This window comes from Penicillium angulare (assembly GCF_028827245.1).
Source record: "Penicillium angulare strain IBT 27051 chromosome Unknown utg000007l_segment0_segment0, whole genome shotgun sequence".
Taxonomy (NCBI): domain Eukaryota; kingdom Fungi; phylum Ascomycota; class Eurotiomycetes; order Eurotiales; family Aspergillaceae; genus Penicillium; species Penicillium angulare.
In genome coordinates, this window is record NW_026623166.1 from 1469355 (window position 1) to 1496505 (window position 27151).

A 27151-nucleotide genomic window follows, 5' to 3' on the forward strand; every position below is an offset into this window, starting at 1 on the left:
TATCCGACGCCTAGCGTGGTAAATAAGTCTGAAGAACTTTGCGGGGATAAAAAGTTGGAGCTTGATGGAGCCAAGACAGATGTGGAGCCTGAGGCATCATTAATATGGGGTTTCGCGTTCTACATTCCTAGTGACCGTGCGTTACACTATATTGGAAATCAAAGATGCACATGTAATTAAAGAACGCCGGAGCAATTCAGGTAGCATTTCGCAATTGGAAAATAATTAGATCACATAGAGCATCCAGGCCATCAAAGTAAGCCTATCTTCGGTATCACTGATAAAGAAACTAAACAACCTTGGAGCATTTTATCCGCCAAAAATTGACTGCAAGGTGAAAATCATTTAAGCAGGAGGGGGAGGTGGAGGGGGCTGGTCGCTAGGAGGAGGTGGTGGGGGTCCATCACCAGGGGGAGGTGGAGGTGGGGGTGCAGGGCTGCCGGCACCAGGAGCACCGGGGGGAGCACCAGGGGCAGCAGCGCCATATGACCAAGGAGCCATACCAGGAGGAGCAGCAGCAGCCATGCCTGGAGCGGCATAACCGTAACCTCCATATCCATAAGCGGGCTGACCACCAGGTGCAGCCTGTTGTTGCCAAGGAGCAGCACCAGGAGCCGCGCCAGGGGCATTGTATCCGGCCTGAGATCCATAACCGCCTCCATAGCCGCCGCCGCCATAGCCACCGGCGTCGCCACCTCGGCTTTGCTGGGCCCAAGGCGCAGGTCCATTGTCGCGAGAACCGTAATCTTCACGGGGGCGGTGCTCGCGCCTTTGTTGCCAAGGAGCGACATCGCTGACTTGTGGTGGAGGACCGCGCTGTTGCCAGGGCTTCGCATTGCTGTCTTCAGCTGGGGGATAGCCACCCTGCTCTGGACCGGCCTCAATGCGACGAGGCTCGTACTCGCCAGGCGCACCGCCAGAAAGTTCATTCATGAGTTGCTGGAAAAGGTTATTAGCAATATTCTCAACATCATACATTGATATATTTCGGGAAATAGACTTACCTCCATCTCACGGTCAACAGCATCGCCAGTGCCACTTGGACGAGGACCACGGCCACCTTCGTTGTTGCGCCAGTCGCTACCCCTTTGGCGGTCGGGACAATCGCGAGCCATATGACCAGCATTGCCACAAACGCGACAGATGATGTTTGCAGTAAAGTTGCGCTGCTCGGGACAATCGTACTTGCGATGTCCGATCTGGCCACCTTTTGAACTGTTAGCATCAATTTTAATTGATATCCAGCTTAATGGCATCTTACAGTTTTGACAAGCCTGGTTTTCATCGTCACGGAGAGTACCGTTCAGAGCAGCCAGTTCACGCAGCTGGTTGCGCTTAAGTTCATTTTGACCCTCAGGGATAGAAGCAGCCTGCCGGTAATATCGTAAGTGTTTGCTCCAACGTATGAAATCTTTTGGATTCTTTCTGACCGTTTCAATGACATTGTGAACCAGCTTCTTAGCCTTGTTCACCTTCTCTTCGGTGTCGGCCATAATCAGGCAGTGAAGATCTTCTTCCTGGTTGCTAGCGTGAGCAGCATCAGACCGACCCTTTCCTTCCTTGACTGAGCCTTTGCCACGAATTGCAATCTTGGCACCGGACTCGGTCTCCATTTTCTTCAGGGTGTTTCCACGAGGTCCTATGAGTAAGCCAACTTTAAAAAGATAGCAAGAGCTAAGTGTTAGTAATCCGACGGTTTATGACGCTAAGCATGTGCAACATCAAGCACCGAGTGTTAACAAGAAACGGGCCGAGGACATCCAAGGAAATGTCTCGTCAACACGAGTCGAGCAGGGAGTCATGACAGACACAGCGAAGGGACAGTTAGGAGTTAGAGGGTTAGTTATCATACTGAAGTTAATCTCTGGATAGTCATTCACTGGAACGTAGACCTTCTCTTGGGTCTTGGTGGGACGTCTGTAGTCAGAGGGCGGGTTATAGTTAGGAATGGTCTTCATAGCCTTCTCGACCAGTTTGTGACGCTCATCCTCAAGGCGTTTGCGATAACGGTACTCGCGGGTGTTTACACGTCTACCAAAGTTGTCGTACTGCGGCGGTGGCGAGGGAGATCTGTTCATATGTTAGCCATGGGAGACCGAAAATGGAAATGTGTACGAAAGGGGTTTACTTACCGGTCACCATCACCTGGGACCACATCGTTGATCCGAAGCTTCTGGCTGATCTCCTCGATACGCAAATGCAGGGTGTAAGCCTCCAGTTGCTCACTGGTGAAGTTTGCCATAATCATTGTAGGCAGGCCCATAAGACCAGCAGCCTTGTTCTCCTGCTGATCTCCCCAACGGTTGCGCTTCTTGCGTCTTTTCACACCGTCTTCTGCTGGAGGATCCGCTAAACAGAAAGAAAACTTTGTGTTAGAAATGATGTTTCAAAACGAACTGAATAATTGAGACATACCTCGAACAGGGCTGCGGCCACGCTTAGGACCATCGGGCATAGACAAAGGAGTCGCATCGCGACTATCATCTTCCTCCTCCTCCCCGTTGAACCGACGACGGCCCAAGGGGATGTTGTTGGAGCCCGTGATTCCTTGACCACGCCAGGACATGATTTCTTGTTATCAAATAAAACTGATTAGTTGATACGATGAAGTTTTGTTCGAAATGAAAGAAGCTGGTAAAGCTCATCTGAATAAAGAAAAGTGGCCACCAATCACGTGATAGACAGGGGATGTGGAAGGCGGTGAGAAAAGAAGGCGATGAATTTTATTTGTCTTATCTTATCGTTACTGACATTTCATTTTACGACGGTAGCTAACATCTGCCGAGGTACAATTTAAGAGGGATCTCCCTTTCAATTCCAGTTTCCATTCATTATCTTGGGTCTTCTAGACCTTGCTTTCCTTTGCATCTTCCTTCATTCCTTGCTGAATCCATGACTTGCTCTCAGCGGCATATTTCTCCACGGCCGCCTTATCTTTAAGAAGATCCTTAATGGTATGCGGGGTGGGGACATGGCGCCCCTTCTCCGTGGCTTCACGCTGTGCCATGCGCTCCTCCCAGGCTTTCAGGTTAGGAAACTCATCAATATCAATACCAGGCCACCCTGCGGCGGCGACCCATCCCCAGTGTGAAATATCGGCAATGGACACATGGTCACCGACCAGATATCCGGACTTGGATTTCTCAAGGTGCTTGTCAAGTACGCCGTAAAGCCGACGAGTCTCGTTGACGTATCGGTTCACACCATATTCAATTCTCTCAGGGGCATATCGTGCAAAATGATTGGCCTGGCCCTGCATTGGACCAACACCAGCATTTTGGAAGAACAGCCAGTTGTTCATTTCAAAATGTTCGCGGGTTCCCTTGGGGAAGGAGATCTTATGGTCGGTATCGTACTGTTCCACTAGGTACTGCATGATACCACCGGACTCGAACAGATGGATCTTCTGGCCATCTGTGAATTCGTCGGTCAAGGCTGGGATACGGCCATTGGGGTTAATCTCGAGGAACCAGCTATGAAGCTATTAGTTAGCGACTGGGCGGACCATTTCAAGTAGAGCTTGACATACTCCTCTTTTTGCTCGTTCTTGGAAAAGTCGAGTTTCTGGACCTTGTAGGGCAATCTGTAAAACTGTCAGCGATGGTCTCCCATCTATCCGGTAAAGTAAATCACCTACCCAAGCTCCTCCAATGCGATGGAGATCTTGATCCCATTGGGGGTCTGTGCTGTATAAAGGGTGATGTTTGGACCAGACATGATGTTGTAATTTCGGCGCTGCTGAATCAATATGTTAAACCGATTGAATGTACAGATTCTTTTGAACATAAATGATCAAACCTATATAGAATTGACCGGGATTATAAATGTCTAGGTGGTGTGAGATCATCCCGAAGTTAGTAATTACAAACCCCACCTTGGATTTATAATCCTGCAGAAACCTTCGAACCTTATCCGGTGCTTTCTACAGCCAATAGTCCACGGTTCAAGATTTGAAAGCGCGGGCTTTTGAGATCCCGAGCTTAAGCTGTGAATAAATAAGACCATTGTGAAATCATTGAATACTCACCCTTCCAAGGTTACTGGCAGAGTTGCGCGGGGACACTTACCCTCTTCTGGTTCCCATTGTTGCTATCTGTATGTATAGTTTCAAGTTCCTGGGCGCATATTATCATACACAGGATCTTAAGGCTCGAGTAAGATAGGCTTCCACTTCCCTTATTGTCAAGCCGTAGTATAATCAAATCCATGTTCTAGGAACATACAACATGGAGATCGGGGGTTTACCACGATTACACGTGGAAGAACGCGAAAAATCGAAAATAAGTTCCCTTCAATGAATAGAAAAGAAAATACAATATTATTCATTATTCCAAGTTGATGGCTCCTCGGCCTGAACTGAAATATTCAAAGCTTGTCATAGCCTCGGCTCTTCTGTAAGTTGAAACGCATGTTCGGGCCAGTGGAATCGATAGAATATGCCGTGCTTGCCGCGTAAATTGCAACCTTTTATTTGCCAAAATTTTCATGTTATTGTGTATGAAACAATTGAAACTGAGTCGCTCGTCATAACAGGTTGGAGGATCAACCGTCGACTCACAAGCCCCCATATGGCAACGTGGAATGGACGAAGGCCTGTCGTCACACTCGAATCTTCCGATTGACTGAAGGCAGCACTATACTATACGGTACCAAGTCTCCACCCATATAGAGCTCTTGAAGATCAAGTCTACAGATTTGTTTGATCGACAACTAAGTAGGCTAAAAAAGCTTATGCTCTTGGCCTGTGCAATTATGAGAAATTTCTATGTTCATGTGATCCCTTGTCGGGTATGAGCAGTGTGTTCTAAGGCCTACTGCTTTGTTTTCAGACATGTAGGCTTGATATTACAGCGTTTTGCAAGAGTCGAAGAATAAATTGGGACCTCAGATCTGCAAATATCGGTATTAAAGTAATATTTTTGAAGGACTTTTATTAGTGGCATGGTACATGTATATTCAAGTTCTTAGACATTGACGATTACCTATTTTTGTCACATTATTGGCGTGATTGGTTCGAAGTCAGCAATTTCCAAGTCTCGGCCTGCCTTAATTTTGGATCAACAGATGATGAGTTCATAAATAATTCCAGACCCTGAACCAAGCTTTGAGAGATTGACGCGGCCATGTGGAGATGGGAAGCTCAAAAAGCAGCCCTAAAATTGAGGGTCCCTGGTACCTTGGATCGGACCCACTTCATTGTATTATGTTGCTAATTGAGCTATTCAATCTATTCAGGTATATAAATCTGGATATTTCTGCTTTATCCTTTCATATAATTATCATTGTTGTTACACTTGTTCCATGAATCGCAAAATCTCATTAGTTCTTTATCGCGTTTGAAAACTGGCCATGGACTCCCCCCAAGTGAAGGCCTCTCTAAGTCTGCCTTCCGTGGCAGATAGTGATGATCTCCAGTTAGCTTTGGAGACACATGGTCTGGAGTTCACACCAAATGGTCAACTAGTTCGCTGGTCTGCCTTCAACAAGAAGCATCCACGGAATTGGCCCCTGTCACGGAAGATCTATGATAGCAGCTTGATTATTTTCTTGGACTTTTTCACGTAAGCCCTTCTGGAAATATCATTTCCCACGAATATATTAATCTAACCAGTGCTATACTTTCAGGACTTCAATAAGTACAGCTGGGGTAATTGACCTAATAACAGTTATCTCTATTCTGTGCGAAAGAACAGTTAAGACTGACGTTTATACAGAGTACTGCGGCTGACCATGCCCATCTTGAATTTGGCACGGACCATACGCTTTCGGTCTTCATATTCATCTCGTTGTAAGTGTCCTTTTTGATTTTCTGGATCGTAACAGACGAAAGGCAGAGAACATGGAATTGAATGAATAATTTGCTGATGTATTTGATATACACAGGTATCTAATTGGTCAAGCTATTGGTGGAATCATCTTTCCATCCTACTCAGAAGCATTCGGTCGCAAACGGCTCTACATCATTAGCACAGCTCTCTATAGCGTGTTTTGCGTCATAGTGGGACTCTCACCCTCTTTGACAGGTGTGGCTATTGGCCGTCTATGTTCAGGTTTCTTATCAGCGATCCCAACCATTGTTGTGGCTGGCAGTATTGAAGATATGTTTAACTCAAAAGACCGAGTTTGGCTGATATTTCTATGGGCTACGGTTGCAAACATGGGCTTAGCTATTGGTCCTATAATGAGCTCTTATATCACTGCGCGCCTGAGCTGGTGAGTAAAGAGTTTGCGGAGTAACACTTCTTCGTACTAACTTACTATGATACAGGCACTGGGTGTTTCATATCGCTGCAATAATCACTGGAATTACAACCATTTTCATATTCGGTATGCGCGAGTCTCGACCATCTATCCTGCTTGTCAGGCAGGTGGCTGAAATTCGCAAAGAGTGCGGTGTCCCCAATTTGCAAGCATTGAACCCTGATTACACTCCGGGTATTCGTGCATGGGCTCGTCTCGCCCTTTTCCGTCCTATAAAGCTATTTTTTACGGAACCGATCGTTTTCATGGTAGCAACTATAAGCGCTGTGGCTTTCGGGTTGGTCTACATGTTCACCGAGGCTCTACCTCTTGTGTACCAATCTATGGGATTTTCCGAAACATCATCTTCCTTGCCATTTGTGGCTATTATCATCGGGCTTATCTTAGGGATTTTGACGAGGATACAAGACCACCGTACGATTTCAAAGTCCGTGAATCAAGGCTTGCCGTTGGAGCCCGAGAATAAACTCCTCGGTTTCTCTATTGGGGCTCCAATGCTTGCTGCTGGGCTTTGGTGGTTCGCTTGGACTATTCCACCTCTTGTTACAAATGTGCACTGGATTGTATCAACGGCTTCTTTGGTTTTAATCGGATACGCCGTGAATGAATTCGACTCTGTGTTAGCAGGCTATCTTGCAGATAGCTACTTGAGCTTTGCGGCAAGTGGCTTTGCGGCGCTGTCACTTGTTCGGTCCTTGGGCTCTGCGGCATTTCCTTTGTTTGCAACACAGATGTTTAAAGGTATTGGTGCAAATGTTGCATCCTCAATCTTGGCTGGTATAGCTACAGCATTTTGTATTGTTCCGCCGCTGTTCAGTCGATATGGCAGAGCAATTCGAGCGAGGAGTAAGTTTGCTTGCTACAGTCTACAGGTTTATCAAGAAAATGGTGTCGACAGGGATGGATATTGACAATGGTCTGGCGCGTTGAAAAAAATTCCTTTCCATTGATGAGGTGTACTACTTGAAGCATTTCCGTAGATTATCTTGTAGTAGTCGTCAGGCAGGAATCACACATGCATTTTGGGTTTACAATTGATGCCTAAAATACCTTGGAACGTGGAATATACCCCAGGGTGTAAATTTACGGCAGAGGCCCCACTTCTGCATAAAAATCGAAATATAATATCCGTGATATAGATAGTGGGAAATATACTTATTAGCCTCATTTAATGCTATAATGTGATTGTTTACAGCTGTAGTCTAAATTACTTTATTTTCTTCTAAGTTAACTATGCCTCTCCACGCGAGTCTCTCAACCTCCACGCCACCAAATACTAAAAAACTAATATTTTACATAATCTTTCTAGCTCGAATCATCCTTCGCCAGTAACATATAAGAACATCAGTAAGGCGTTTTTGGATGTCCAGTAATTTAGGCCATTCCAGACTAAAAGCAGGCCGAAACATGGCACTGCCATGCATGCGCAACTGCTGGCCACTAGAAGATAGGATAAGCGCCCGACCACCGACCGCCAAAAGCGAAACCGTGCGCCAATTAAAAAAAAAAAGATTGGGCTGTGTCCAGTTGAGCCGCTAAACGACATTCATTTAAGGAGGAAGAACCTTCCCCCGTAAGTAAAAGAATACACCAAGTTTAAGTTGTTATTCTACTGACAACCATCGAATATATGTCAACTATTGGCCGAATTACCAATTCTATTCTATCTGGGGTGAACGAAAACAGCCTTTCCCTTGCCATATTAAACTTCGACTTCTCCCTCATTCAAATTCAAGCGCCAAAAGAGTATGAGCCACTCGCATCTGCTCTCTCGACCCATCGTCGGCAAGATGCAGAAGAAGGCCAACCACATAGGACAGCCCGGAGACTAGGTGCTTTGTTTGAGGACATTATTCCATCAATTCCAAAGTTAATCGACGCTTTTGGTAAAAGGGTTTCGCAGATTGTGCAAACGCCAGGTATCAATCCCCGGGGTGATTCCTCGCATGGACCATTCGAACGGTTTGTTGGCGCGGACGGAACAGCTCTCTGGGCTGCTGCTACCTCTGGATATTCTGCTCTTGGTGTATACCTTCTTTCGTGCTTGCTTGCTCAAGCCTGGGACTCGAAAACAGCAACGGCGCTGTGGGTAGAGCTCGTTAAGCAACGACAGAAGGAAATTCAGTCGGCATACGAGAACAACCATAAAGTCTCTATGTATACTCTATTCAGTGCTCGCCAGGAGATTTCAAGGGATGATCTAGCACGATGGGACAACAGCGCTTGGTTAAGAAGTGCCAGAAGTGCCAAGGCCCTCCAATGTAACCAACTCTTGCTGATCAGCAAGAACCTGCAGCTTCCAATATTCACTACCACCTCTACTTACACAAGTTCCACTTACACAGGTGTGATAAGTGTTTGGAAAGAGGCTATGATTGGCCTAGAAGCGCTGCTCTCTGGAAACCCCGTTGAAGTTTCCAATGGATCGCTTTTTCTTGCTTTTTCATCTTGGTACCTTTTTCCCAGACTCGATAGTACTGGGAACAACACCCCCAACTCATGTATCATTTCGAGATGTACTCTTCCCACCAGGAGGAATGTGTACTGTTCGCCAGGAAAGGAAGGCCACTGACTATTCTGGGGGAATCAAGTGGTCGTCAACGCTATCGCATCTACGATACTACGGGACCCCGTAGTCGTCCAAAACGTCCAGGATTTTTCAAGGGTCACATTTCGAGAGATGACACTAGTGATTCTGGGCTACATATTCAAAGAATGGCAAGTTAGTGACCGTAACCAGATACTTGTGGCCCAGTGGATGGCAAATTTATGGAATTTGGTCCAAAAGCAGTCCGGTTCAAGGTATCGATTTCCATGGCTTAGGATCCTAGCCGAAGCTGCTAGAGACTTTCTGGCACCTGATCCTCGAACGAAGTTGAAGAATCTTCAACTGATCCGATTTGGAAGAAGAAGATGTCAACTCTTTTCAGTGGCTAGAACTGAGAGTTTACTACCGTTCTTCGGAATATGCAACCCATTACGAGTAGCTGCACTCTCCCAGAAAAACGATACAGACTGTGGAATTAGTTATTTCAGAGCCATGGCTCAAAAATTGGGTTTATGTGAGAGAAAGTTTATCATTTGTCATGCGATTGATGGACATCAACATGACACCCCCGGTACGGTCTCAATTTTCCAGGTGGTATCGGCAATTCCCCACACACGCCAGACAAGGAAGAGAGACTCAAATGGCGTCCCAACATATGAGAAAGTTCATGCAAGATGGTTTATTACCAGGTATGTAAGATGAAAAGTCCAAAGATTTGTGATTTAAGTAGAACTAATATCCGAATCCTTCGATTAGAGAAAATGGAGACAAAGCCAAAACTGAAACCCTCATGACTGAATACATCAAGGAGAATGAGGTTTGTTTCTCTATAGAAACCAAACATGAGGTTCATAACAGACACCTCGACAAATTTACCTGGCCAGTAATAATACCAAATATATACTCTTGTCGGCCTGATTCTCAACATGAAACGTGTGCACCCTCCACAAAAACCGTATCGGACACTTTCAGACACTGTAACTGCCTTGAATGGGAGACAACGCCCATTATGAAAGATATTCCAAGGCCTGCAGCTAGATTCCGATCCATATTTGGTGACTGGAGGCTTGGCCTATATGTGCAAGAAACAGAAGATTTCGATGAACAATATTACAACGATCTAAAAAGGCGTGCTCACGTTCGTCCAAAGATACCAGACAGCATATCAGTCGGGGCTCAATGCTTTGCCGACGCAAACATAAACCCGAAATTGCTGTCTAGTTATCTTAGTGTGATCACGCGTGTTGCAGATGGCAATCAAAGCGCGTATGCTGTTAGTGAGCGGGAAAACTCGCTTGAACGATATGCAATTGAAATGTTCGTGGTCGGGAGCCCATCACTCCCAGTTGAATTTTGTCAAACCTTGTTCACTCTTGAACTTGCCCCAAGAGTCTATGCTAACTTGCAAGGCGCGACTATACCACTGACCGTACTGTCGAACCCTTTATTTGATGATGCGTGGGTACCAAGGCCAATATGTCATCCGCTGGGTTTCAGGAGGGATTCGAGTGCTCTTACCAGCTATGATCGGGTTCTCCCAGCTATGCCTTCGACATTGACTCGTCATCAGGCTTTTTCATGCGTGGCGAAATTTGAGTCCAGTGTGGTTAACCTAGACCCGGAGGACCTGCACTCAACAATGGCACTTTGCTCGGAGGACTCGATGTTTGTTGCTGCAGTCATTTTACTCGATCCCTTTGAGCAGCCGGCGGCCCATGAGCTTCGGCGAATTGTGGGAAACATCAGTCATCCAGGTATCAGTCTTCTTGTTTCGCCTGAAGAGCCCAGAATCCGCAATCGCTCAAATGAGTACACTGCTGTGACCCATGCTTCATATGATTTCCAGCGCGAAAACAACTTTGAAGGGACATCGCTGCATTTATCCTTCACAGATTGGCAACTTCCTCTTGAAGCCGGTGGATACCGGACAATCGATCAAGATGTTCTTGTAGTAGAATCCGTGATATCCGTGCTTGATCGTGGTAAATGGGTTGCGGACCTGGATATTTTATGTATAGACTTCGAAGCACTCTCACGGGTTGTGAAGGATTGTGATAGTCATGATCATGAAGCCCATGATCTAGACTACGACTACACGTCTATCGATAACAGGGATGAACTACTTGACGGGCCAGAGAGCGTAGGTATCTTCCGGGCTCATGGGAATTGGGCAGCTCGTCTCGCAGCTATGAGTATATTGCCGCAACAAGGTCAGGGCCATAGTATTGCTTTATTTGGAAAGAGGAAGATTTGTTTTAGGTGCCTGGAAGCGGAGAGAGATGTCAATGTGGATGATTTGATGGATCATGAATCACCCCTACCCTCAATTTGTGTAGATTAGGAACCTCCCAGCTGCAGAATACGATATTGGATTAGAATGTTTCAAAATTTAATGTCATATGTAGAATCGCTAGGTATGAAATCACAAATAGAAAGATAAGTCTGTAAGTGGAAGCTATCGATCTATAAATAATGGGATTCTGCATTTTGATTGGTTCAATCAGTGTGCAGCCAAACTAGACAAACACCCCCCGCTTTCTACCGCCCCGATAGACAACAGGCAACGCTTCACCTCCGCGCGATCCCTCATTCCCTCGATATTGGGCTTCACGCACCCACGAAAGCTCAATTACCTGCTAAACTCCCTGAAACATCCACGATACGAAAGAGAAGAGTACCACATCCACGATGTCGCAAATAAACTACCGTACCATCAATATCGACCAGCTCGACCCGGAGTCGTCAGCGAACTTCCCACTGGAAACCCTTCTCCCCGCCACCTTGCCCCAATCAGAAACCTCTAGTGATGCCGCAAATGTCGCATCTCAGGTACGCCAGCTGCTGCGCGGTGGAGACACTGAAGGCGCCCTCCGCCATGCTCTCGACACAGCGCCGCTGGGCGGCGACGACCGCGCCAAGGAGGTGCACCTTGCTACAGTGATTGAGGTGCTGCAAGGTATTCGACAGGCTGAGATGACTCGTGTGCTGGAGGGTATTTGTGGTGCAGATGGTGGAGCTGAGCGGGCAGATTGTCTGATGAAGTACCTGTATGTTATGGTTGATTGAGCTTACCTGTCCCTCCGGGCTTCGGACGATAAGAGCTAATGCCATATAGCTACAAGGGCATGTCTGCCTCCGGTTCCAGCGGTTCAAAGAACGTTTCGCCTCAGGTTACAGGCTCCGGTTTCTCGCAGGTCCAGGCCCGTAATGTCAGCGAGGGTGGCGGTGGCCAGCAGATGAGCGTGCTGCTCAATTGGCACGAGAAGTTGGTGGAGTTGACGGGAACTGGTTCAATTGTTCGAGTTATGACGGATCGCCGGACGGTTTGATCGAGAGCACCGAGCCATTCATCGTCCTTCATTCGCTACTTGTTTTATGGTAGAGGTCTGCTTGCATTTTATACAATTCCCTTTTTCTTTCATGTCAAAAATTCTTCCTTTTGATGCTTTCAGCGTGTGTTTTACATTTGGTATACTAAAACATTATATTGGACCCCCATCCTGAATTCTGATTTCCCTCTTGTACTATATTCGCAGTGAGATGTCAAGGCTTTTCAAAATCACCACCACCAAGGATATCCTTCAGATTGACGTCTCCACTACCGCGCTGCAATGGCTGCGGTTGGTCTTTGCTCTCCTTCCAGCCAATCATGTAGATCATTCGGAAGGTAGCAGGGATACCAGGGGCATCCTCTCCCATATGCAGAGAACGGTAAATAGCATCGTTGGCCAATAAGACATCTCGAGACAAAGGACCTGCCTCGCGGTGCATGATGGCATTGCTTTCACCCATGGCTTGGAGATCCTGCATGAGAGCGAAGGTATCCGGGAACTCAACCACAATATCCTCGACATCAACTGTAAGCATCTTGAACCCGGCACGGTTCAACAGGCTTCCCACATCTTTAACATCCGCTAGCGGCGATACATGCGGGCTCACGCCGCCTCGTCGTTCCATGTCTGCCAGCTGCATCGACCCTCGGAGCTCGAATAGTGTATCGCCACCGAACATAGCACAGATGAAAGGACAGTCCGGCTTCAGAATAGTGTTCACTTGGTTGAGTAGCGCAGGCAGGTCATTGATCCAGTGGATTGATAGCGAGGATAGCACAGCGTCGAACGTGTTTGGTTGGTACGGCAGTGTCTCGAGATCCGTAATCACATCGCGGTGAATATTGATCTCCTTGTTGAAATCCAAGTCTTCGTCCCGGTGTAGGAGTGCCCGCGATGTATCCGCACATGTAATTTGGGAGATTTTTTTTGATAGCGGTGGTGTTATTACACCCTCCGGTGCTGCTGTGTCGAGGTTGGGCGTCGTTAATGCTCGTGCGATATTACAGCTGTTTGCGCCAAGATCGAGCACATTTGGAAAATCACGTTTGATATCCTGAGAATGAAAGTTAGTTGTTAGTCCTTACTCTTAAGGCATTTGGAAGCCCCAGGCCTCGTTCCGCGGACTTCCTTACCAGCAATCGTTCACACAGTCGCATTGCAACCTCATCTTTCAAGTAGTCGACGTTCCGGCTCTCCTCGACATTCCGAGCTGCTCGATCCTTTTGTAGATGTTTTGTCTTGCGGTTGAACACCTCCAGCATGGGATTACCAGCTGTCTGGCTAGCATATGTGCGGACGGTGGAGGCCGCGAACAGACATCGGCGCGGAACACTGGAGCGAAAAGTGTGAAGGGAGATCATAGTGAGGCAATCGCATATAGCTTCGGTCGGTGGTTATTAATCAAGGATTGTAGAGCATTTTCGTTGCGGGCGGTGGTGGTGTGGAGGTTGGAAGGTGGAGGTGAGGTGCCTTAAATTTTGTTCTGACGTCGATTGTTGATAGCGAACTCCGCAGCTCAATCTCCGCGACGCTTCTGCGGTTTCCTGTGCCCGCTGTTACAACGCTATTGCGCGTAAGCCCCGAGCTTCGTCTGTTTTTTGTCTTCTATTGTACGTACTGTACAGCAACCTTGGCTCGAAATTGGCCACTGTTGGCCTCGTTTCGGTAGGTTCTCGCTCATGGGGAAGATCTCCTTATTCTCAAGACGGGCTGGAGAAGGTGAATAAGTCACCTATTGACTACATATATAGAGTCGATCCCTGAACGGGCAATTCTAAAAATATTTGCTAATACTAAAGACAACTAGTACTCCAGGATTGAGAAACGGTGTATAACGGTGTATACTTTACGTGTCGCTCTCACCTCGTGCGCCATTATTTTGTCCCAACCCCATCAACGCGAAGCATGAATTGACCGACCAAAACGCCTTGATCTTTGAGCCCATACCCCTTCATACATAAAAGCCCCATCAATTCGGAATGTCGCGTCCATTTCCATATACATATGTCTCGTGCCCCTGTGCCGATACCCCAGTCCCTGACCCAGCCAGGAAGCGGAGGTCTAGGGAGTCACCGCAAAAGCAGACCCCAGAACGAACAGAAGCAGCTAAGGAGGTCGATCTACCAAAACCGCAACAGACAGACGAGAATGTACAAACCGATGATGAAGATCAAACATTCGACCCAAGATCTCCTCGATCCAATTTTTCGTTGTATCCACCGGAACAGCTTCTATACTGCGAAGATTGTCATCAGATTAAGTGCTCTCGCTGCATAACGGAGGAAATCGTGAGCTGGTTTTGTCCGAATTGTTTATTCGAGACACCAAGTAGTATGGTGAAAACTGATGGCAATCGGTATGTGCTTTCCATGCCCTTAAAATTGTTGGCATTTATTGATAACACATACAACCAGGTGCGGTCGTAATTGTTTCAATTGTCCCTCTTGTACAGCTCCATTGGCTGTGAGTACCATTGAAAATGTGACTGGCAATGGCACTCAACAAGGGCCATGGGTGTTGTCTTGCGGATACTGCATGTGGACGACGCTCGACATTGGTATCAAGTTCGACAAACCGACCAACATTCGCAACCAACTGCAAAAGATGACCGACGCTACCGCACAGCCTGCTTTTGACACTAGATCAAGACAAGGCTCTCGTGCTTTCGGCGATCTGAAATCCCCCTTATCTACATTGACCACTGTTGCTGACGGCCAGGCTGCTACTCGTGACGGCGGCGAAGATCAATCAGCATCGAACGAAGATACATCAGAGAATACCCTTTCCAACACCGATTCTCGATTCGCGGCATTGAAATCGTTCTACCGCACCCAAATATCAGAGACTTCGAACTCACCCAACGATCCTATGGGCTCGGACTTTGGATTCTCATCTCCTGGCGCTCTGAACCGGCTTATGTCTCTGTACGCTTCCTCATCACGTCTGAGCGGACTATACGGTGGAAACAAGAAGTCCAAATCTAAGCCACCAGTCATGCGAGAAGCCTTAAATGCCAGTGAAGGCCTACGTATCGCCCCTGAAGATGAAGAAAACGCCGTTATTGAACGGCTCGCCTCTGAAGGCGGCTGGGATAGTGTCGCCTCAATCGAACAGCGTTCCCAGCAGTCTCCAGATGTGCGTTTTGTTGACGAACTTCTACCATTACCGGTTCTCCTCCGTACAAAGCGTGCCAAACGTTGCAGATCCTGCAAGCATATCCTCGTCAAACCAGAGACCAAGCCGCAATCAACGCGTTTCCGTATCCGTCTGATTGCACTGAGCTACATTCCCCTCCCAACTCTTCGCCCTCTTACCCTCCCCTCATCTTCATCGTCCGCAGCTCCTACTCCAGCACCGGATCTCAATGCCCTGTCTCCACTTCGACCTGTGCATGTGCTTCTCACGCTGAAGAATCACATGTTTGACCCCGTTCGCATCACCCTCGCTACTCCCTCTGTAACACCCGGTCGTGTCGCGAGCAAGGTTACAGTTCTATGTCCGCAGTTTGACATTGGTGCAAACAGTGATGTGTGGGATGAGGCGTTGCAGGGTGCTTCGGTTCCTATCACAGGCGACCCACGCTTGACGGGTCTGCGTGGACATGAGAAGACACCAGAAGCCGGTAAAGTATGGGACAAAGGTCGTAATTGGACTACAGTTGTGCTCGAGGTTGTTCCAGGTACCCTGCCAGGCTCTGAGGCTGACACTTCTAATATCGGCAATGATGGTGGAGATGACAACAAGGTGGTGTCTGGTTCAACACAAGATGAAGATGTGCTTGAGATCCCTGTATTCGTGCACATGGAGTGGGACGCAGAGGCACAGCTTGAGCAACAGAATGTTGGGAAGGCTTCTAAGCCCGATGACTTGGTTGCTAGGGAACTGGCTTACTGGATGGTACTGGGGGTTGGGAGGATTCAAGCATCACTGTAGAAGGTTTGAGAGAAGATGCAATTGTTTATAGATGAATGGTTTCCCTCTCTCGTGCTTAGTGTTCTACGTTCTTCATACCCCTTTAGTGTAATTTTTCTCTACAGCATATATCAAGTCTTTTTGAAGCCATTGAATCTCGATTGCACATGAGTAGACTCGAACAGACGAGGCGACCTAGGTAAGTACTTGACCTTGCGAGGCAGATTCCGTGACTAGTAGGTAGGGAGGGTGTTGGGGATCTCAATCTGCATCAGAACAGCATATAGAGGAAGTGCATGAAGCCCCAGTTCCTCCAGGATTCTACGACGGCAAAATTGAAGTCGGAATTGTTCAATTGGAATAGTTATCACATATCCCATCCCATCCTCATTAAAGAAGTCACGGTCCGGATGGAAAGCTCAGTTCCGTCGCTTGCCTACCTCGTTTCAAGAGAAAAACATTTATAAACTCTCAAGAATACTGAAGGGCAAACCATGTACCAAGTAAATTTGGAAAGGGGGCACATAAATAAAAGAAAAACCCGTGAATGCATTTTTTGGTCTTTTCACCCGTCATGCTCTCCTTGAATCTAGTTGAGTTTCAAGACCTAGAAACAAGTAAACCCAATACACCGACATCCTTTCCTTTCCCTCCCTTTCAAAACAACACATAAGCAAGTTTAGAGCTCAGCGCCGCTCTGGGGGAACTCGAAGGCAACGTTGCGGCCGGTCAAACGACGGTAGACCTCGCCGTAGGCATCGAGGCGGTGGTCAACACCACCCTTCTCCTTCTCGTCCAGAATGACCTTCAGGGTCTTGCTGCCATCCTCCTTGGTGCGGATGCGCTTGCCGACGATCTCAACGGGGTAGACCAGGTCGGTGAGGATAGAGTCGTGGACGGCGGTCAGAGTGCGGGAACGAGGGCGCTTCTGGGTCTGGTTGGAGCGCGAGTTGACGGAGCGCTTGGGGCGGGGCAGGATGCGGCGCTGAGCCACGAAGAGAACGTGGCGGTCAGAGAACTTCTTCTCCAGCTCGCGGGTGAGGCTATTTTAATTGTGAGTTTTTGGTTCAAGTTGTTGTAGATGAATTTTGAAGTGTTTTGTGTCGATATGTGTGGGGAGTGCTTTGTGTGGATATTCATAGGCTGGGGTCGAGCTTACCGCTGCTGGATCTTGTGGAAGCCCTGGAGGAGAGGGACAGGGACGAAGATGACGATGGCCTTCTTTCCGTGACCAACCTCAACCTGTAGATAGAATATCATGTTAGAATGTCGGGTTATTTAAACGTGCGGCACGCGCACACAAAAATTCAATATCTCGAAAAACGAAGATCCAGATGTTCACCCTAGAAAAAGCGTCGAGGAAATTTTGTGTAGTCGATAGGTATGCCTTCCAATGATCGTGTATGCCTTTCTGAGTGTCGTTGGTGCCTTTCCTGATCTTCCTGCACGGCATTGAGAGCTTTTCGACATATTCCATGTGTCCACAAATTGTTCCACCTCTTGTCTTTTCTTGATCACACAAATTCGTACACAAAAATTTCCGTCGACGCAGTTCCAGGGTGAGTTCTGGTGGGCGAATGCGCAATTCTTACCTCGCGGGCAGAAGTGAACTGCAGAGGGCGCAGGGTGGCCTTGAGGTCCTGTGTGTTGCTCTCGAGGTCGAACAGAGCGCCGGCGATGGCGGTCTCCAGCTCGGAGGGGCTCTGCCGGGATGGCGAGTTCAGGGCAATCTTGTTGACAGCGGCCATGATGAGCAACGGGGTGCTGCGGGAAGTGCTGGTTGAGGTGTCGGCGGAGGGAAGGTGTTCTCGCTATCAAGAAGCCAAATGGGAATTTGCTGTGGGATCGACGGTTTCGCTTAGGGTGCACTTGGTCCCGTTTGGGTTTAGCGCGGTTTCTCCTTAGGGGATTGGTGGTCCCGTGACTAGACTGCCCTTGGCCGCCCCTGATTGGCTGACCCGTTCCTTACTCTACATCCATTAATTTATGATCCCAATGTCAATAATTTGTAGTTTCAAGTAGTGGTTTAATGATTTCATGGACTTTTGCTTAAGGATACTAGATGGAATTTCATGGTGTCTATACAATCTAAAAACAGGAACTGTATCATTGACTGATAAACCAGTTTGAGAGAAGGGGGCTGATATCCACAAAATGTGCAATGGAAACGTTCGAAAGTCTCCATCGTCGAGGGAGCAACGCAGATGATTGTCAATAAAGCCAGGCGAGAAAAAGAGTATCGAAAGATGTCATGGGATGAAAGAAGATGCCTGCACCAAAGAAACAAAAAAAAAAAACAAGTGACAGAGGGGGTTGTTGAAGCGAGCAAAGCAAAAAGACGGCGAATCTAACAAGCGCAGCCCTCTTTCGCTGTCGCAGCACCCCGGTCACCAAGGTTGACCCGAGAATCTTCTCCAGAACGACCACTAAGAGCAGTTTGACCAGACCCAGCGGCGCCACGGCCAGTCTTCAGACTGCTTTCAGGAATAGTATTAGCAATAGCCGTGAATACGTCTACCACATTGGTTCCAGTCTTCGCACTAGTCTCGAAGAAAAGCAGGCCCTCCTCCTCAGCATAGCTGGTTCCTTCACGTGTTGATACCTTTCGTGCATCGCCAGGAGTCGCATCTTGTGCCTCGCCGTCTTCATCGGCTGCCTCATCACCGTCGGGACTAGTCGGCTCAGACTCAGGCTCGGGGGACGCAGAAACATCGCCACCCGCATTGGTCAAGTCCAGCTTGTTACCGACGAGGGCGATGACAATTCCGGGGCTAGCTTGGCGCTGCAGCTCAGCCACCCAGTGCTTAGCCTTAGTAAGAGAGGAGGGTTTGGTAACGTCGTAGACCACAAGAGCGGCTTGGGCGTTCCGATAATACATTGGGGCGAGGGAGGCGAATCGTTCTTGACCTGCAGTATCCCAGATCTCGAATTTGATTGTTCGCGAGGGCAGGGTGCATTTCTGTGTAAGGAAAGCAGCTGAATGAAGATGACGTTAGCATATTGTCTAGGTTTCAGACCGAATTTAGAGAGAGCGGCGATGGTTCATTTAAATCATCCGCCCCAGTGTAACATCCATTGCAACACGATGTATGGCAAGAATAAGAAAGTGCAGCGCCTCTATTCGTATCCGTCTTCTGCCGCTCATTGGTGGAGGAGAAATGGGAAGGTTTCCTTACCGCCGATCGTTGGCTCCTTGTTCTCTTGGAAATCATTGTTGACGAAGCGAAGGACAAGGGACGACTATGATCACAAGGAATTGTCTCGTCAGCTATTGGATGCTAGTGTAACGTCGCGCATTGAACTGTACCTTTCCTACTGCTGCTTCTCCCAGCAGGACAAGCTTGACGCTGCTGCTGGGCTTGGGAGCATTTGCGCCCGCCGAATCAGACATAGCTGAGATGCGAGGTAGTAAAGGTTGGCGGAGGGATAAACCACTGGTTTAGGCCGTTGTGCAGGAAGGGTGGCCTGTCAAACAATCCGGGATTAGGCAGACGGTTGAACTTGCGGGATTCAGCTGAGACCTAGCCTTGCGTTGACTAGCTGAGACGTATGGTAGAAATTGAGGAAGGAATATATGATTCTGCGTATAGCGTATTGAATCAAAGACGATACGAGATGAGTGTTACAAGCCACAGACGTGCTAAGAGAATCGAGGTTATGAGATGTCGAGGCGGAGGTCGATGATGATGTTCTTTCCTAGTATGGTTTAGCGTCAATCCCTGATACGGAGATCACGTGATATCCAGGACATACAAATATGATGTAGACATGGATATATGCCATTGAAAGACACGACAGTTATGAAAATAAAAAATGCCCTAGAGACCAGTTCGATGGTGTAAAATTCTGTTTCTGGATGCATATGGGTGAAAGCCAAGACATGGCGAAATGCCCTTTCGTGTGTCTCGAGATAGAGAGCACGTATTTAGAAATAGCCAGCTCTGCGTTAGCCAAAGATATGCATTTTTAGCAGCCTGAAAGTTTGGTTTAGGGTTTAATGATCGAAGTATTCCAGAATTATATTAGTTGGCACCAGTTATGAAAAATAAGGTCCAGATGTGGGAAAATGGTACTTTTGCGAATAGGCTCACAAAATGACTCAGTCATAAGGCATACCCAATATAACTATGTAAAAATCTCCAAGGTTGTAGATACTGGAAACTATAATACCTATATGATAGCCATTGGGCGACAGGGATCTTCGCACGCCAGCAGATCTAGTTGACGTACCTTTACTACATGAAAGTTTGACCACCAAGAAGGGCAAATCCTCCATGGCAGCTGCAGCCCTTGCATTGACATCTGTAGAACGAGATTCTCCGAGCATTTACGAGATACGAACCTCGTTCCTGGCCGAGCTAGTGCCCGACGGATATGCAAGATAATGGCGGGTCGCCGCGACTGGTCGGAATGCCTCTGCCGATGCAGCTCAGAAGGATCCGATCGAAAACCTGGCTGGTGGTTCCTGGACTCGGCGTCAGTCCCTACGCAAATCTGCCCAACGCTTCTACACAATTCCGCTTGTGCCTGACAATGACAAGGAACACGACATGCGGCGCCTGTCAAACATGCTTAGTTTCTGAATCTGTACTAATTGATGTGGATTGGACCACGGCCTAGACCGAGAGTGGGGGAGGGGGTAAGATGGTAAAAAAATAGAATTGGCGCTTGCATTCAAGCGCGGAGGTATGGTACAAACGTGGATCTCAAATAAAAATACAAAACACAAATTCCCTTAATGAAGGCCCAAAATAGTATCAGCAGAAATATGATATTGACCGTGTGGTCGAAGGGTCTAGTTCCTCTGGTATCAGCCCATGCATCCCATGCAACAAAATCCGACCCGTCTATGCCAGAACGCCGTCGGAAGAACAAATAAAATCAAAAGGCCGGAAGAAAAAAGAATAAATAAACACAGAGAAACAACTTTTGAGATAGATCAATAAGAGAGAAGTAACCCCGGAAGTCGTGTCGTTTGAAGCGGAAGAGAGATAGGATGAGATGGCGGATAGATAGTAAAGGTCGAGGATTCCAGGATGAGAAATAAAGCGCATATGCGAAAATTCGCACGAAATGTCGAAAATAAAATAGGAAAATGCGTCGTCGCTGGGGGAATCCGAAATCGATGCGAGAGAATCAAAATTAAATAGGGTATAATGTTGGTCGCGCAAATCCAGTGGCGAAAAGTAGACTGCAAGGATGTGACCGAAAAGAAATCAGGAACACCACGAAAATAGAAGAAAGTGATAGTGTTACAAGTGTCTGGTTTCCAATGTTAGTCGTTGAACAATTGGTGCCCAAGATTAGACCTGCAGTATCCGACTCACCAAAAAAAGAGTGCCAACTCCAAACGTATAGACGTGAGTCTCCGATATTTTCGCCGGAGATAATATTCCAAATACCGCTGAATATAACCAAGTATATGGATCAAAGGTGTCTCTTTCGAGGTGATTATTTAGGAGGTGGTTGAGGAGCACCAGGCTTCTTAACACCAGTTGTGTCGTAGGCACCACGTCCCATGTTGCAGGCAGAGAGGTCCCGGAGAATCATATTGAGATCTGCGTAGGCAATCATGATTAGAGAGGTGAAGAATTAAGTGATCAATAGTCTTTAGGTTGCGGGAAAACTGAATTGAATGCGACTTTGCAGTTCAGGGATAGGATGAAAACTCACCAAGTGAATACGACCACGAAAGGATCTTATATAGTAGTTATTTTCTTCCTCGGCCGGAGATTCGAGCAACCAGGCAAACGAACTCCCTATCCCACCCCCGAATTAAAAAAAGAAAAAAAGACGGGTAAGAACCAAAAAAGTTCTAGACAAGGATAGGCGACAGCGGTTGGATGTGAATGCAGTCGAGATCGGAAAGGACCTTTTTAAAGATGACCACTACGGACGATGCGGCCGGCAGCAGATAGTAGGGCAGGAATGTGACGACACCGACCCGACAAATAAGAATGACAGGTTTTTTTGGAGGAACGAAAAGCTCGGCAGGTTGGTGGTTGCTTTTTATGGAAGTGTACCACAAGATGAGATCGTGAATCGGATTGATCCCAAGGATATTCAAAATGATAAGCGCGAGGGTAGCTGCAGAATCAAGTCCATAAAATCGCGATCTGATCCAAGAAACAACGGCCAGAAGGGATAACTAGGGGGTCCTTGGAAGGAGAAGTACCGCGGAAGATGGTCCGGTAGATCCGGGACAAAAAAGAAAAAAATAACAAGCAAGATGTATCGCAAGGGAGTCAAGGGAGGAGGACAGGGGACAGGTAGGGGGTGTAGGCGGATTGATGATTAGATGGTGATGTCGGTTTTTATTTCGTGAAGTATGTCCAAAAGAGCCCCGAGGGAAGGTTGGGAATAATTAATCAAAAAGAATCAAAAAAGTCAAAGGGAAAGGAGAGGACGAGTAGATATAGTAGAAGCAAAGAAAGAGCACAGGATGATCGACTGTGTCTCTCTCGCTCTACTTTTTTTTTTCTTTTCTGTATTTAATCTCAAAAATCAAATAAATCAAATAATAAAACTAGAGTTAAAATAAAATAGAAAATCGAATCAGAATATTACAATATGGGGGGGTGGGAATTAAAATAAAATAAAAATGGATAAATAGAAATACAAATTCAATAAATCGAAATTACAAGGAGTGGAAACCCCAAAAAAAGTAAATAAATAAATTAAATCCACAATAAAATCATCCAGGTACATCATAAGCTTATACGTTCCATTTTTCCATTTTCTTTTCTTTGTTTTAGCACCGAGCGGCTCTCCCGTCCCTTTGGTCCCGGGGAACAGGAACGACACAACCCCCTTTCTTTTACCTTCTTAACGTCTAAACATTGCAGTAGCGCCAAGGGCGATCGAGACTGAACTTTCTCCGTCCTATCAATCAAAAAATAAATCCACATTATGATCCATCACACGTTCGATGCATCCAGTTCTTTCAACCAAATCTGCACCAACAAATCTTCGCCATCTCTATCATAATCATATAATCGACCTACCTTGCTCCCATCCATCTACTACACAAAGTACCATGCAGATGGGGGAGAGGCCTTATTTCCCCGACAGACTTCTCTCTCTCCACTTTCCCAGGGGAACTTCTCTTTTTGTACCTGGTAATTTTAATCAATTGAAAAGGGTTTATAACTCCAGGGCTTTATTACTTGTTATTTATTCTTAAGTCCACTAGAAAAGTAAGCTCGAATTCCGACTCTCTGGACAGCCTTTTGCATAAGTGGAGAAGGAAGCAGCCGCAGGAACAGAAAAAAACGGATCCATCCGAAGAGACAGTCGAGTTCCTTCTCTCGCGTGGTTCGGACTCCATCGGACAAATCACTGTCTAACTACCTTGGTACTAGATCCCTTCGGAAACTTGGGTATTAATCCGCATCTATCATTGAAAGAATACTGTACAGTACTCCGTACTTGATTGACCAGGGGTCCTGGGGGTCTGACATATGATGCCTAGGTAGGTTCTCACTGCGTATCTCCGTCGTACATCATCGCCGCACCTAGGCTATGCTATCAGGGTATTCCGTGGACCTAGGCTTTGCCCTGGCTGTCGGTAGATTTACCATGGGTTACGGGTTACGGGGTACGGGGTTTAATTTACACATGTGTACTAGGTATCAATTGGAATGATTCAAATAAATCGCTGGATATTCGATCCTAATAGGTGGCATTTCACATCTGTTTAGCATTACTGTAGCTCTAGAGTACCAGAGGCCAGGATAATTCATGTTTCGCTCTCCGCCACACCATCACCCCTAGCTCATCTAGCTCCTTAATAGTGTTGGTTTTTTTATAACATTCTTTGATGGAATGTCTTCCCTCCAATGACACCTCAATCAAGATGTTGGTTCTCAAGTTTCGGGAACTGCGACTTCTGGCCCCCGGCCAATCGCTCTTCCTAGGTTCCCACCTACCTCCGTCACAGGAACCGAGATTCAAACAAAGCCAATCGTTCAGTTATCACGTTCGTTGTTGTTGACGCCCAACAACTGGAACACATGTCTTGTTGGTTTTTGTTTTGTTTCTTTTTCTTTGACCTCAACGTGTTATCCGAGTATCTAGGTCGATATGTTGTTTCTGTTTCTATTTTTTTTAATGTATTTCCGATTATTCAACTCCGTTTCCACCTCTCTTCGCTAACCGATCGAGATCACCTACGATCCTGTTGGAGTGGAAAAGGATCCATCATTGTAGGGATCCATCATAGGGGGTGGGCCCCCGGGGCGCGCTACAAGGCCCCGAAAACCCCATCGATACGGCGCGTCGATTCCCAAAGTCAAATCAGAACCTCAAACAAACCCACTTCCTCGTCTCGGTTACGTATGAACATTCTTTCCATCTTCTAGCCTTTCTAGTCTCCCGGGGTCTTGGGTCACCAGTGCCCACTTCGTCTGTATTCCACAATACAAGCCCCGTACGTGGAACATTGGAACACTCTCTGCTCCATTCATAATTTTTCTAGACTCCTTCTCTTGTCCACACGGGAACTGCAGAAAACAGTTACGGCTCCACCCCCATATCCGCGTCTCAACCCCCTATTCAATAATATAAGGGCTATAATAAGGTCTCCCGGCGTTCGAAATGTTGTACCCTGTTGCGTCAGCTCTTTTTAACATTGCCACACTGGAGCTCTTGGGGGTAGGGGTTATTTTTTTGTGAAACCATTATAGGTCACTTAAGGAGTTGTATGGAGCAAATGTCTATTCTTTCCTTGTCTGATTATTGCAAATCTGAACACCTGGCTTCAGTGGTTCGTAATCTTGTTTCAGCCGTGACTCTGGCAACTCATAGGCCTGTACCTGTAGATAGGATCAGGGGTGATAAGGAATCTCGTGAGTTTATGGCATGCTCCGTGGCTGATTAGGCTCCAATCCTTATTGCAATCGGGCCTAACGATCTACCGCGGAATTGAATTTACAGTCCGGAGTCTTTAGTGAGATCAAATCAATGGTTAAAGAGACACGGCTGGTAAAATATCCCAATTACTCCATTAAGGGGGCGATGAAGAGTGAAAGAGGGTCAATAGGAGTTCAACACCTTCTACTAGTTAATTTACGGAGTACATATTTACTCCGTACAGAGTTCACAGTTTTCTATTTCTTCCTCTCTTTCTTTGGCTTGCAGTTGCTATGTGAATGCCGCTTTTTGCAAGCCACCTTCTTCCAGGGCGATTCCCTATTCGTGATACCCTGGCCCCAAGATGGAGATGGACGATGATCCTCAGTGGGTCACGGTAAAGACGCCCCAAATAATGGGCCTCACGGTGTTTACGTTGCAGTAGACTGCACCAATTGGCAAATGGTGTCGGGGCATTTTCTACCAAAAACAGATGAATAGTGTAATAAATAGTTAAAATTTTCATTGATTCTTACAAGGGAAGACGAGCTTCCTATTTGACTTCCATTTTCTACTGGTGGACCCGGCAACAAGACCTTCCTTTCCCCATCGCGTCGGGAAGACCCCGTTTATTTTACAGCTGTTAGAAACGGGAGAAAAAAAGCCTGCTGGAGCCCTTTGTACCTTCCAGAACTCAATAGATGCTTGACTAGAGCCCTTTCCAGGCATTAGGTCCCGGGCTATCTCCGTCATCTCGGTTGAGTACCTTGTTGGGATAGCTTTACAACTCTTGTTTTTTACGTAATTTTTCTGTCATTTCTTCTTTTTTTCAGCTTAGAAAGGGCAGGATTTTCAATTAGGGTACAACGGTCACGATCCAGGGCTCTGGTTCTTCTTGCCTCACGGCGGTGATCCGTTCGGATGAGCTCGCCACAGCGGGTTCCTGAGAAACGCGTCTCCAGACTTCGGCTCGATGCATTAGTCCACCCGCTCATAACAAGGTTTAGACGAATTGCATGAACCGCTTTTTTGGCTTCCCGGGAACTAGGGCAGAGGGATTTAGTTGTTGATAGCGTCGGTAACGAGCTTCCCTATTGAACTCTTATATGACTGTGAAACAGAAGGTCAGCACAGAGAAGTAAAAAGGTTGAGGGGAAAAAAGTACATGCTGATCCAAGTCCCAGCATCCCCACCTGGACGGAGGACTGAATCTTCCGACCAGTATATCGCCGGTTGACACAACATTACCCGCGCATGCAGTGCACCTACAGAGTGGCGCACGCAAGGAACAGGGGTCCTCGATCGCGGAAGAAAACCCGCCCCGACTTGGTCAACCGCCTTGCAGCACGATAACCAACCAAGCAGGGAGTTGATCCTGGTCGACCGGTAGATTTCTTTGTCCGCGACGGTCTCGATGTGTCAATTGCCAACAATCTTCAAAATTGTGGCGGCCGTTGGGAAATCAATGATTGTTTCGAACCAGCCACCTCGACAGAATCCAGTATAGAGCAGTTGATAGCGCAAGACCAAATTCGAAAACATGACTAGTTCACTAGGGCTTCGCGGAAGTCAATCCGGGCGATCCTAGGACCCAGAAAAATGGAAGAAAGGAGCCCATATCAGAAATCCAAAGAGAGATTACTTGTGGAAGGCTTCTGGAACAAGTGGACTATTCCCTATGTACTCCGTCTAAATCCACTTTTGGTCTCCATTCTTAGGTACAGATTCGTACACCCGTGTACGGAGTACTCCGCAACGGCACTCCGAGAGGAAGATACAGACAGTACAGGCTGCACTTACCCGACATTCTGGAACCCGCAATGGAGTACAGCAATGATCCACGATGCATTTTGGAGCGAAAAGCGAAGCGGGCCCCCGAGTGAAGCTGGACCCAGGGCGGAGACATCCTTGAATGGAGTCTACAGTACAGTACAGAGTACATAAAAGAAATAACAAAAGTACGCAATCTCTGCTCTGTCTAGAACTTCATCTATTCTGACTCTGTGGCCCCGTTTTTGAGTGCCTCGGTTTCCTTCTCCTTTTTCTCTCTCTCTGTATTGTTTTGTTTTGTTTTCTACTTCCTGTCCACTTTTACGGCTGGCTGAGACTGTTCGGAAAACCGCACCACGGCGACATCCGCAAGATAAATCCTTCATCCGTGATGATGAGCCACCCGGAAAGCATCCAGATAAAAATGATGTGGATAGGACCCAGCAAGAAAAATGACAGCCTGCAATCCTCGAGTCAC

General features: G+C 47.1%; 10 protein-coding genes across 10 annotated transcripts; 5 read left to right on the forward strand and 5 right to left on the reverse strand.

Moving 5' to 3' along the window:
- Positions 1–345: 345 nt before the first annotated feature.
- Positions 346–2566, reverse strand: bbp (putative zinc knuckle transcription factor/splicing factor MSL5/ZFM1; the record flags this gene model as incomplete). The annotated part of the gene is made up of 5 exons (XM_056926040.1): positions 346–939; positions 1005–1654; positions 1853–2070; positions 2133–2349; positions 2416–2566. 5 exons carry the CDS (start codon positions 2564–2566, stop codon positions 346–348), a joined length of 1830 nt encoding a protein of 609 aa, XP_056775410.1.
- Positions 2567–2845: 279 nt separating this feature from the next.
- Positions 2846–3717, reverse strand: N7478_009827 (glutathione S-transferase family protein; the record flags this gene model as incomplete). Its single annotated transcript, XM_056926041.1, has 3 exons — positions 2846–3473; positions 3530–3583; positions 3638–3717. 3 exons carry the CDS (start codon positions 3715–3717, stop codon positions 2846–2848), a joined length of 762 nt encoding a protein of 253 aa, XP_056775411.1.
- A 1632-nt stretch (positions 3718–5349) lies between these two features.
- On the forward strand, positions 5350–7172 carry N7478_009828 (uncharacterized protein; the record flags this gene model as incomplete). Its single annotated transcript, XM_056926042.1, has 5 exons — positions 5350–5561; positions 5626–5647; positions 5715–5788; positions 5884–6213; positions 6269–7172. 5 exons carry the CDS (start codon positions 5350–5352, stop codon positions 7170–7172), a joined length of 1542 nt encoding a protein of 513 aa, XP_056775412.1.
- Positions 7173–7891: 719 nt separating this feature from the next.
- Positions 7892–8897, forward strand: N7478_009829 (uncharacterized protein; the record flags this gene model as incomplete). Its single annotated transcript, XM_056926043.1, has 2 exons — positions 7892–8606; positions 8728–8897. 2 exons carry the CDS (start codon positions 7892–7894, stop codon positions 8895–8897), a joined length of 885 nt encoding a protein of 294 aa, XP_056775413.1.
- Positions 8898–10352: 1455 nt separating this feature from the next.
- On the forward strand, positions 10353–11150 carry N7478_009830 (uncharacterized protein; the record flags this gene model as incomplete). The annotated part of the gene is made up of 1 exon (XM_056926044.1): positions 10353–11150. The coding sequence occupies one exon, from the start codon at positions 10353–10355 to the stop codon at positions 11148–11150; it is 798 nt and encodes a 265-aa protein (XP_056775414.1).
- Positions 11151–11497: 347 nt separating this feature from the next.
- N7478_009831 (actin-related protein 2/3 complex subunit 5 family protein) lies at positions 11498–12138 on the forward strand (the record flags this gene model as incomplete). Its single annotated transcript, XM_056926045.1, has 2 exons — positions 11498–11856; positions 11925–12138. 2 exons carry the CDS (start codon positions 11498–11500, stop codon positions 12136–12138), a joined length of 573 nt encoding a protein of 190 aa, XP_056775415.1.
- A 214-nt stretch (positions 12139–12352) lies between these two features.
- Positions 12353–13502, reverse strand: N7478_009832 (uncharacterized protein; the record flags this gene model as incomplete). The annotated part of the gene is made up of 2 exons (XM_056926046.1): positions 12353–13195; positions 13275–13502. 2 exons carry the CDS (start codon positions 13500–13502, stop codon positions 12353–12355), a joined length of 1071 nt encoding a protein of 356 aa, XP_056775416.1.
- A 618-nt stretch (positions 13503–14120) lies between these two features.
- N7478_009833 (putative dynactin Arp1 p62 subunit RO2) lies at positions 14121–16074 on the forward strand (the record flags this gene model as incomplete). The annotated part of the gene is made up of 2 exons (XM_056926047.1): positions 14121–14497; positions 14556–16074. 2 exons carry the CDS (start codon positions 14121–14123, stop codon positions 16072–16074), a joined length of 1896 nt encoding a protein of 631 aa, XP_056775417.1.
- Positions 16075–16732: 658 nt separating this feature from the next.
- Positions 16733–17801, reverse strand: N7478_009834 (40S ribosomal protein eS7; the record flags this gene model as incomplete). The annotated part of the gene is made up of 3 exons (XM_056926048.1): positions 16733–17096; positions 17213–17295; positions 17646–17801. 3 exons carry the CDS (start codon positions 17799–17801, stop codon positions 16733–16735), a joined length of 603 nt encoding a protein of 200 aa, XP_056775418.1.
- A 599-nt stretch (positions 17802–18400) lies between these two features.
- N7478_009835 (Rab family GTPase) lies at positions 18401–19444 on the reverse strand (the record flags this gene model as incomplete). The annotated part of the gene is made up of 3 exons (XM_056926049.1): positions 18401–19029; positions 19230–19293; positions 19361–19444. The coding sequence occupies 3 exons, from the start codon at positions 19442–19444 to the stop codon at positions 18401–18403; spliced, it is 777 nt and encodes a 258-aa protein (XP_056775419.1).
- Positions 19445–27151: the final 7707 nt, after the last annotated feature.